This window comes from Oncorhynchus gorbuscha, linkage group LG18, assembly GCF_021184085.1.
Source record: "Oncorhynchus gorbuscha isolate QuinsamMale2020 ecotype Even-year linkage group LG18, OgorEven_v1.0, whole genome shotgun sequence".
In the NCBI taxonomy this organism is placed as follows: domain Eukaryota; kingdom Metazoa; phylum Chordata; class Actinopteri; order Salmoniformes; family Salmonidae; genus Oncorhynchus; species Oncorhynchus gorbuscha.
Window position 1 is genome coordinate 1,335,993 of NC_060190.1, and position 12,349 is coordinate 1,348,341.

Here is a 12,349-nt window from a genome sequence, read left to right on the forward strand (position 1 = left end):
CGAGGGGGACAGAATGTAAAGATCTAATGTTACTATGTAAAGATCTAATGTTACTACACGCAGGGGGACAGAATGTAAAGATCTAATGTTACTACACGCAGGGGGACAGAATGTAAAGATCTAATGTTACTACACGCAGGGGAACAGAATGTAAAGATCTAATGTTACTACACGCAGGGGGACAGAATGTAAAGATCTAATGTTACTACACGCAGGGGAACAGAATGTAAAGATCTAATGTTACTACACGCAGGGGGACAGAATGTAAAGATCTAATGTTACTACACGCAGGGGGACAGAATGTAAAGATCTAATGTTACTACATGCAGGGGGACAGAATGTAAAGATCTAATGCCATTAAGATGGAGTTACTACACACAGGGGGACAGAATGTAAAGATCTAATGTTACTACACGCAGGGGGACAGAATGTAAAGATCTAATGTTACTACAAAGATGGAGTTACTACACGCAGGGGGACAGAATGTAAAGATCTAATGTTACTACATGCAGGGGACAGAATGTAAAGATCTAATGTTACTACATGCAGGGGGACAGAATGTAAAGATCTAATGCCATTAAGATGGGGTTTCTACACGCAGGGGGACAGAATGTAAAGATCTAATGTTACTACACGCAGGGGGACAGAATGTAAAGATCTAATGTTACTACACGCAGGGGACAGAATGTAAAGATCTAATGTTACTACACGCAGGGGGACAGAATGTAAAGATCTAATGTTACTACAAGCAGGGAGACAGAATGTAAAGATCTAATTCCATTAAGATGGAGTTACTACACGGAGGGGAAAAAGAAACAAAAGAAAGAAGAAGCAACATTTGACAGAAGAAGAGCTTTTGAATAAATGTCAAACATTTTGGGAGAAGGATTTTTTAAATTAAAAAATTAAAAAATTAAACTAGGCTACCTGCCACCCCAATACCCATTTAAACTATTTCTTTGAAGTATTTTAATAAATGTGAATATTTTTTGCAACTTTTTTAGTAAATACCTGTAGTCAAATTGTGAGGTTTCATACACATTTTGACAGGCAAGTCAGTTAAGAACAAATTATTATTTACAATGTCGGTCTACCAGGGAACAGTGGGTTAACTTCCTTGTTCAGGGGCAGAACGACAGATTGTGAGCTCGGGGGATTCGATCCAGCAACCTTTCGGTTACGAGCCAGCTCTAACCACTAGGCTACCTGCTGCCCTGCTACCTGCTGCCCTGCTACCTGCTGCCCTGCTACCTGCTGCCTTCTGCCCTGCTGCCCTGCTACCTGCTGCCCTGCTACCTGCTGCCCTGCTGCCTGCTGCCCTGCTACCTGCTGCCCTGCTACCTGCTGCCCTGCTACCTGCCGCCCTGCTACCTGCCGCCCTGCTACCTGCCGCCCTGCTACCTGCTGCCCTGCTCCCTGCCGCCCTGCTACCTGCCGCCCTGCTACCTGCCGCCCTGCTACCTGCCGCCCTGCTACCTGCAGCCCTGCTACCTGCTGCCTGCTGCCCTGCTACCTGCTGCCCTGCTACCCTGCTACCCTGCTACCTGCTGCCCTGCTGCCCTGCTACCTGCTACCTGCTACCCTGCTACCTGCAGCCCTGCTACCTGCTGCCTGCTACCTGCTGCCCTGCTACCTGCTACCCTGCTACCTGCTGCCCTGCTATCTGCTGCCCTGCTACCCTGCTACCTGCTGCCCTGCTGCCCTGCTACCTGCTGCCTGCTGCCCTGCTGCCCTGCTGCCTGCTACCTGCTACCTGCTGCCCCAATACCATTTAAACTATTTATTTTTAATAACATTTTAATATTTTTTTGCTACTTTTTTAAAAGTAAATACCTGTAGTCAAATTGTCAGGTTTCATACACATTTTGACAGTTGGAATTTCATGACATCTCCATGACTTTCAACGTCATTTCCATTACCAACAACTTGCGGCATCTCTATATGTATGTTATGAAAAGTAGTAAGAACACCATGGGAGCTCTCTGATCCCAAGTACCAGCTCATTGAATAAAAGGTCAAAGGTGATTGTAGAATGTTGCGTTTATATATATATTTTTTCAGTATAATTAGAGAGTTCCGGATTTACATTTACTACGTTACATCTCCCAGGTCAACGGCCTGGTGTAGGATCCTTTATAGGGCCAGAGTAGTGGGATGGGCTGGTGGGTTATGGGGATAGTGGATAGGTACAGGGTTAGATAGTGTATAGGTACAGGGTTAGATAGTGTATAGGTACAGGGTTAGATAGTGTATAGGTACAGGGTTAGATAGTGTATAGGTACAGGGTTAGATTGTAGGTACAGGGTTAGATAGTGTATAGGTACAGGGTTAGATAGTGTATAGGTACAGGGTTAGATAGTGTATAGGTACAGGGTTAGATAGTGTAGTGGGTTAGATAGGTACAGGGTTAGATAGTGTATAGGTACAGGGTTAGATAGTGTATAGGTACAGGGTTAGATTATAGGTACAGGGTTAGATAGTGTATAGGTACAGGGTTAGATAGTGTATAGGTACAGGGTTAGATAGTGTATAGGTACAGGGTTAGATAGTGTATAGGTACAGGGTTAGATAGTGTATAGGTACAGGGTTAGATAGTGTATAGGTACAGGGTTAGATAGTGTATAGGTACAGGGTTAGATAGTGTATAGGTACAGGGTTAGATAGTGTATAGGTACAGGGTTAGATAGTGTATAGGTACAGGGTTAGATAGTGTATAGGTACAGGGTTAGATAATGTATAGGTACAGGGTAAGATGGTGGTGCAATTTTACATTTTGTCAGACCAAAATACACAAAACTGCCCTCCGACCCACGTCAGGAGGCAAAACAACATCTAGTCTGATGAAAAGTCACATGAACTTGAATAAGGGTTCAAAGATATGTCCGTTTTGATAGTGAGAGCGCGACTTTTCCCTTTAGTTCAACAACTGCAGTGGGTGTTTCTGTTGTAAGACAGTAAGTAACTTACTGGGGTTAATCAGATGTCCAGTATCCTCTTCTTCTTCTTCCAATACGACAGTTATCTCTCCCTCCTCCTTCACTCCAAAAACTGGATCCTCCTCTTTCTCTTCTTTCACTGCAACATCCTCATCCTCTACTTTTGTTACTGTGACATCCTCCTCTTCCTTCTCCTCTTTTACAACAACATTCAGCCACAGTCCCTCTTTCTCCGTCCAGCAGACCTCCTCTTCTTCATCAGGAGGAGAGCAGCTCAGTGAACTCATGGTCAGAGATGTTAGCTAGCTATGCTAACTTAAGCAGCCCACTAGCTGACTAATAACAACAATGTAAATATGAAATTAAATGGGATAACTAGCTAGACGACAGAAGAAGTGAGTTTAAAACACAGTGGATAATATACATGAACGAGTGTAAAGAGCTTCAATGTTTCAGCTAGCAAGCTACCGAGGTGGCTGACCATTATCATTTAACTATAAAAGAACATGGCTGACTAGTTGGCTTGTCACTAGTTACTACAGCCACAAAGTCAACATTGGTAAAACATTTCTGAAAACAGAAATCTACTTTTTGTTCTTCATTTGAGATTAGGGTTAGGCATAATCTTAACAGTGTGGTTAAGGTTAGGTTTAAAAATCAGATTTTAAGAAGAAAAGTTGTGTAAATGGATGGGGTTTTGCCATAATTATGACTTTATGACTGTGGTAAGAAGCGGTCCTTCCACTATCACCACAGAACAATGAGACAGATCATTCACCGGATGTATAAATATGAAGCATCCGGTTGGCGTTTCCACTCACTACAAAATAGTGTAATGTTTTTTAAAGTTATTTTAGAAATTCTGTGCGTGTAATGTTTACTGTTCATTTTTATTGTTTATTTCACTTGTAAAATCTATGTATATAATATACTTCACTTGCTTTGGCAATGTTAACATATTGAAACGACCCTGGGTTTATAAGCGCGGATATTGACTCTGCCGCTGGAGCCCTGGACTTCGGGCTAGAAGGTCGAGGGTTCGTGACCTGCTCCCTGCCGTTTCATTACAATATGTTTCCCATGTGAATAATGCCCCTTTAATTGAATTGAAAGCCCAGTGGTTGGCAGTGGGAAAATATGGAACGAGATGGATTGTGGGAGACAGAGAGGGAGATGGAGAGAGAGGGTCAGAGAGAGAGATAGAGAGGAATATAGGATGACATTTAGCTGATACAGCCTAAATGATTAATACGAACTTTGAGGTTCTGGATAAGAGCGTCTGCTAAATGACTTAAATGTAAATGTAAATATAATGTGATATAACCTTATTATTGGAAATAAAATAAAAACCAATCGTTGAAATTGTTTTAACTTGTAGTCAGAAAATAAAATAAAACATTCCCTCAGCTGCGTTTCCCACTCCAGTCAGCAGAGGGCGCTGTGAGTCTTTCAGGCCAGTCTGCCAGAATGTGACGTGGTGGTGAACTGGACTCTTCTTTAAACAACAACAGCCAGTCGGTCGTCACTAGTTACCACAGTCACAAAGTCATAATTATGGCTAAACCTCGCCCAATTCTCAATTCTCAACTTCTCTTATTCAATTCAGATTTTTAAACCTAACATAATGCCTAACCTTAAATGAAGACAACAAAAAAATGTAATGTTTGTTTTCATATATTGTTTTTACGATAGCCGATGTTGACATTGTGGCTGTAGTAACTAGTGACAAGCCAACTAGTCAGCCATGTTCTTTTATAGTTAAATGATAATGGTCAGCCACCTCGGTAGCTTGCTAGCTGAAACATTGAAGCTCTTTACACTCGTTCATGTATATTATCCACTGTGTTTTAAACTCACTTCTTCTGTCGTCTAGCTAGTTATCCCATTTAATTTCATATTTACATTGTTGTTATTAGTCAGATAGCTGACTGGTTTAGTTCACTAGCCTAGATAGCTAACTGTTAGCTAACATCTCTGACCATGAGTTCACTGAGCTGCTCTCCTCCTGATGAAGAAGAGGAGGTCTGCTGGACGGATAAAGAGGGTCTGTGGCTGAATGTTGTCGTGAAAGAGGAGAAAGAAGAGGAGGATGTCACAGTAACAAAAGTAGAGGATGAGGATGTTGCAGTGAAAGAAGAGAAAGATGAAGATCCCGTTTTTGGAGTGAAGGAGGAGGGAGAGATAACTGTCGTATTGGAAGAAGAAGAAGAGGATACTGGACATCTGATTAACCCCAGTAAGTTACTTACTGTCTTACAACAGAAACACCCACTGCAGTTGTTGAACTAAAGGGCAGAGTCACACTCCCACTATCAAATCAATATTTATTATACAGCACCTTTCAGACATGGAATGCAACAGAATGAGAAAAACAAAAATAAATATTTACTGCACAACAGAGGATCAAAAAGCCAAAGAGTGACAATAAAAACGTAACTACTTTAAAGGAAAAGCAAAGCTGAAAAGGTGTGTTATTAAAATCTATTTGAAATATGTCCACAGTTTTGGTCCCCCTCAGGTTCTCTAGCAGGCTAGTTCAGAGTCTGGGGTCATAGTAACTAAAGGCTGCCTCTCCATGCCTCTTGATCCCCCTCAGGTTCTCTGACAGGCTGGTTCAGAGTCTGGGGTCATAGTAACTCAAGGCTGCCTCTCCATGTTTCTTGGTCCTAGACTTTGGGATTATAAAAACGCCCATATCTTCTTTTTATAATCAGAGCCAAGTCTTGCTCTTGTCAACCCTTATTCTTCTTCTTCATGTGACTTTTCACATGAAGAAGCTGTATCATTGCCTTTCGCAGGTCAGAGTGTGATGTTGCACATTTTGGTCACTCCCCCCTATAGGATCCTACGCCATCCCACTACTTTGGCCCGATAGGATCCTACACCATCCCACTACTTTGACCCTATAGGATCCTACACCAGCCCATCCCACTACTTTGGCCCTATAGGATCCTACTCCATCTGACTACTTTGGCCCTATAGGATCCTACACCATCCCACTACTTTGACCCTATAGGATCCTACACCATCCCACTACTTTGACCCTATAGGATCCTACACCAGCCCATCCCACTACTTTGGCCCTAAAGGATCCTACACCATCCCACTACTTTGGCCCTATAGGATCCTACACCATACCACTACTTTGGCCCTATAGGATCCTACACCATCCCACAACTTTGGCCCTATAGGATCCTACACCAGCCCATCCCACTACTTTGGCCCTATAGGATCCTACACCATCCCACTACTTTAACCCTAAAGGATCCTACACCATCCCACTACTTTAACCCTATAGGATCCTACACCATCCCACTACTTTAACCCTGAAGGATCCTACACCATCCCACAACTTTGGCCCTATAGGATCCTACACCATCCCAGTACTTTAACCCTAAAGGATCCTACACCATCCCACTACTTTAACCCTATAGGATCCTACACCAGCCCACTACTTTAACCCTAAAGGATCCTGCACCATCCCACTACTTTAACCCTAAAGGATCCAACACCATCCCACTACTTTAACCCTAAAGGATCCTACACCATCCCACTACTTTAACCCTATAGGATCCTACACCAGCCCACTACTTTAACCCTATAGGATCCTACACCATCCCACTACTTTGACCCTATAGGATCCTACACCATCCCACTACTTTGACCCTATAGGATCCTACACCAGCCCATCCCACTACTTTGGCCCTATAGGATCCTACACCATCCCACTACTTTGGCCCTATAGGATCCTACACCATACCACTACTTTGGCCCTATAGGATCCTACACCATCCCACAACTTTGGCCCTATAGGATCCTACACCAGCCCATCCCACTACTTTGGCCCTATAGGATCCTACACCATCCCACTACTTTAACCCTATAGGATCCTACACCATCCCAGTACTTTAACCCTAAAGGATCCTACACCATCCCACTACTTTAACCCTATAGGATCCTACACCATCCCACTACTTTAACCCTGAAGGATCCTACACCATCCCACAACTTTGGCCCTATAGGATCCTACACCAGCCCATCCCACTACTTTGTCCCTATAGGATCCTACACCATCCCACTACTTTAACCCTATAGGATCCTACACCATCCCAGTACTTTAACCCTAAAGGATCCTACACCATCCCACTACTTTAACCCTATAGGATCCTACACCATCCCACTACTTTAACCCTGAAGGATCCTACACCATCCCACTACTTTAACCCTATAGGATCCTACACCATCCCACTACTTTAACCCTAAAGGATCCTACTCCATCCCACTACTTTGGCCCTAAAGGATCCTACACCAGCCCATCTACTTTGGCCCTAAAGGATCCTACTTCATCCCACTACTTTAACCCTATAGGATCCTACACCAGCCCACTACTTTGGCCCTATAGGATCCTACACCATCCCATCCCACTACTTTAACCCTATAGGATCCTACACCATCCCACTACTTTAACCCTATAGGATCCTACACCATCACACTACTTTGGCCCTATAGGATCCTACACCATACCACTACTTTGGCCCTATAGGATCCTACACCATCCCACTACTTTGGCCCTATAGGATCCTACACCATCCCACTACTTTGGCCCTATAGGATCCTACACCATCCCACTACTTTGGCCCTATAGGATCCTACACCATCCCACTACTTTGGCCCTATAGGATCCTACACCATCCCACTACTTTGGCCCTATAGGATCCTACACCATCCCACTACTTTGGCCCTATAGGATCCTACACCATCCCACTACTTTGGCCCTATAGGATCCTACACCATCACCATCCCACTACTTTAACCCTGAAGGATCCTACACCATCCCATCCCACTACTTTAACCCTAAAGGATCCAACACCATCCCACTACTTTAACCCTGAAGGATCCTACACCATCCCACTACTTTAACCCTAAAGGATCCTACACCATCCCATCCCACTACTTCAACCCTTTCCCACTACCCCTAAAGGATCCAACACCATCCCACTACTTTATCCCTGAAGGATCCTACACCATCCCACTACTTTAACCCTAAATCATCCTACACCATCCCACTACTTTAACCCTAAAGGATCCTACACCATCCCACTACTTCAACCCTAAAGGATCCTACACCATCCCACTACTTTGACCCTATAGGATCCTACACCAGCCCATCCCACTACTTTGGCCCTATAGGATCCTACTCCATCTGACTACTTTGGCCCTATAGGATCCTACACCATCCCACTACTTTGACCCTATAGGATCCTACACCATCCCACTACTTTGACCCTATAGGATCCTACACCAGCCCATCCCACTACTTTGGCCCTATAGGATCCTACACCATCTGACTACTTTGGCCCTATAGGATCCTACACCATCCCACTACTTTGGCCCTATAGGATCCTACACCATCCCACTACTTTAACCCTAAAGGATCCTACACCATCCCACTACTTTAACCCTATAGGATCCTACACCATCCCACTACTTTAACCCTAAAGGATCCTACACCATCCCACTACTTTAACCCTATAGGATCCTACACCATCCCACTACTTTAACCCTAAAGGATCCTACACCATCCCACTACTTTAACCCTAAAGGATCCTACACCATCCCACTACTTTAACCCTAAAGGATCCTACACCATCCCACTACTTTAACCCTAAAGGATCCTACACCATCCCACTACTTTAACCCTAAAGGATCCAACACCATCCCACTACTTTAACCCTAAGGATCCACCATCCCACTACTTTAACCCTGATCCCACCATCCCACTTTTAACCCTAAAGGATCCTACACCATCCCACTACTTTAACCCTATAGGATCCTACACCATCCCACTACTTTAACCCTATAGGATCCTACACCATCCCACTACTTTAACCCTATAGGATCCTATACCATCCCACTAATTTAACCCTAAAGGATCCAACACCATCCCATCCCACTACTTTAACCATAAAGGATCCTACACCATCCCACTACTTTAACCCTATAGGATCCTACACCATCCCACTACTTTAACCCTGAAGGATCCTACACCATCCCACTACTTTAACCCTATAGGATCCAACACCATCCCACTACTTTAACCCTAAAGGATCCCACACCATCCCACTACTTTGGCCCTATAGGATCCTACACCAGCCCACTACTTTAACCCTAAAGGATCCTACACCAGCCCACTACTTTAACCCTAAAGGATCCTACACCATCCCATCCCACTACTTTAACCCTAAAGGATCCTACACCATCCCATCCCACTACTTTAACCCTATAGGATCCTACACCAGCCCACTACTTTAACCCTAAAGGATCCTACACCATCCCACTACTTTAACCCTATAGGATCCTACACCATCCCACTACTTTAACCCTGAAGGATCCTACTCCATCCCACTACTTTAACCCTATAGGATCCTACACCAGCCCACTACTTTAACCTAAAGGATCCTGCACCATCCCACTACTTTAACCCTAAAGGATCCAACACCATCCCACTACTTTAACCCTAAAGGATCCTACTCCATCCCACTACTTTAACCCTAAAGGATCCTACACCATCCCATCCCACTACTTTGGCCCTAAAGGATCCTACACCAGCCCATCTACTTTGGCCCTAAAGGATCCTACTCCATCCCACTACTTTAACCCTATAGGATCCTACACCATCCCACTACTTTGGCCCTATAGGATCCTACACCATCCCACTACTTTGGCCCTATAGGATGCTACACCATCCCACTACTTTGGCCATAAAGTATCCTACACCATCCCACTACTTTGGCCCTATATGATCCTACACCATCCCACTACTTTAACCCTAAAGGATCCTACACCATTCCACTACTTTAACCCTAAAGGATCCTACACCATCCCACTACTTTAACACTAAAGGATCCTACACCATCCCACTACTTTGGCCCTAAAGGATCCTACACCAGCCCATCTACTTTGGCCCTAAAGGATCCTACTCCATCCCACTACTTTAACCCTATAGGATCCTACACCAGCCCACTACTTTAACCCTATAGGATCCTGCACCATCCCACTACTTTAACCCTAAAGGATCCTACACCATCCCACTACTTTAACCCTATAGGATCCTACACCATCCCACTACTTTAACCCTAAAGGATCCTACACCATCCCACTACTTTAACCCTAAAGGATCCTACACCATCCCACTACTTTAACCCTAAAGGATCCCATCCCACACCCCTATCCTACATCCCACTACTTTAACCCTAAAGGATCCTAATCCCACTACTTTAACCCTAAAGGATCCTACACCATCCCACTACTTTAACCCTAAGGATCCTACACCATCCCACTACTTTAACCCTAAAGGATCCTACACCATCCCACTACTTTAACCCTAAAGGATCCTACCATCCATCCCAACCCTAAGGATCCTACACCATACTTTAACCCTAAAGGATCCTACACCATCCCACTACTTTAACTCTATAGGATCCTACACCATCCCACTACTTTAACCCTAAAGGTTCCAACACCATCCCACTACTTTAACCCTATAGGATCCTACACCATCCCACTACTTTAACCCTATAGGATCCTACACCATCCCACTACTTTGGCCCTAAAGGATCCTACACCAGCCCATCTACTTTGGCCCTAACGGATCCTACTCCATCCCACTACTTTAACCCTGTAGGATCCTACACCATCCCACTACTTTGGCCCTATAGGATCCTACACCATCCCACTACTTTGGCCCTATAGGATCCTACACCATCCCACTACTTTAACCCTGTAGGATCCTACACCATCCCACTACTTTGGCCCTATAGGATCCTACACCATCCCACTACTTTGGCCCTATAGGATCCTACACCATCCCACTACTTTGGCCCTATAGGATCCTACACCATCCCATCCCACTACTTTAACCCTAAAGTATCCTACACCATCCCACTACTTTAACCCTAAAGGATCCTACACCATCCCACTACTTTAACCCTAAAGGATCCTACACCATCCCACTACTTTAACCCTATAGGATCCTACACCATCCCACTACTTTAACCCTAAAGGATCCTACACCATCCCACTACTTTAACCCTAAAGGATCCTACACCATCCCACTACTTTAACCCTAAAGGATCCTACACCATCCCATCCCACTACTTTAACCCTGAAGGATCCTACACCATCCCATCCCACTACTTTAACCCTAAAGGATCCTACACCATCCCACTATTTTAACCCTAAAGGATCCTACACCATCCCACTACTTTAACCCTCCCACTAAGGATCCTAACACCATCCCATCCCACCATCCCACTACTTTAACCCTGAAGGATCCTACACCATCCCATCCCACTACTTTAACCCTAAAGGATCCTACACCATCCCACTACTTTAACCCTGAAGGATCCTACTCCATCCCACTACTTTAACCCTAAAGGATCCAACACCATCACACTACTTTAACCCTAAAGGATCCAACACCATCCCACTACTTTAACCCTAAAGGATCCTACACCATCCCATCCCACTACTTTAAACCTAAAGGATCCTACACCATCTCACTACTTTAACCCCGAAGGATCCTACACCATCCCACTACTTTAACCCTATAGGATCCTACACCATCCCACTACTTTAACCCTAAAGGATCCTACACCATCCCACTACTTTGGCCCTATAGGATGCTACACCATCCCACTACTTTGGCCATAAAGGATCCTACATCATCCCACTACTTTGGCCCTATATGATCCTACACCATCCCACTACTTTAACCCTAAAGGATCCTACACCATTCCACTACTTTAACCCTAAAGGATCCTACACCATCCCACTACTTTGGCCCTAAAGGATCCTACACCAGCCCATCTACTTTGGCCCTAAAGGATCCTACTCCATCCCACTACTTTAACCCTATAGGATCCTACACCATCCCACTACTTTAACCCTGAAGGATCCTACTCCATCCCACTACTTTAACCCTAAAGGATCCAACACCATCCCACTACTTTAACCCTAAAGGATCCAACACCATCCCACTACTTTAACCCTGAAGGATCCTACACCATCCCACTACTTTAACCCTGAAGGATCCTACACCATCCCACTACTTTAACCCTAAATCATCCTACACCATCCCACTACTTTAACCCTAAAGATCCTACACCATCCACTACTTTAACCCTATAGGATCCTACACCATCCCACTACTTTGACCCTATCCTAGGATCCTACACCAGCCCATCCCACTACTTTGGCCCTATAGGATCCTACTCCATCTGACTACTTTGGCCCTATAGGATCCTACACCATCCCACTACTTTGACCCTATAGGATCCTACACCATCCCACTACTTTGACCCTATAGGATCCTACACCAGCCCATTCCACTACTTTAACCCTAAAGGATCCTA

At 44.5% G+C, this 12,349-nt stretch overlaps 1 protein-coding gene across 1 annotated transcript in view; it reads left to right on the forward strand.

Annotated features, from left to right (window-relative positions):
• The first annotated feature begins 4,518 nt into the window (after positions 1-4,518).
• LOC124002756 (zinc finger protein OZF-like) overlaps positions 4,519-12,349 on the forward strand; it is a 23,187-nt gene continuing 15,356 nt past the window's right edge. The window contains exon 1 of the mRNA XM_046310480.1: positions 4,519-5,172. Coding sequence (XP_046166436.1) covers positions 4,917-5,172 — 256 coding nt within the window. The 5' untranslated portion in view covers positions 4,519-4,916. The remainder of the gene's footprint in view (positions 5,173-12,349) is intronic.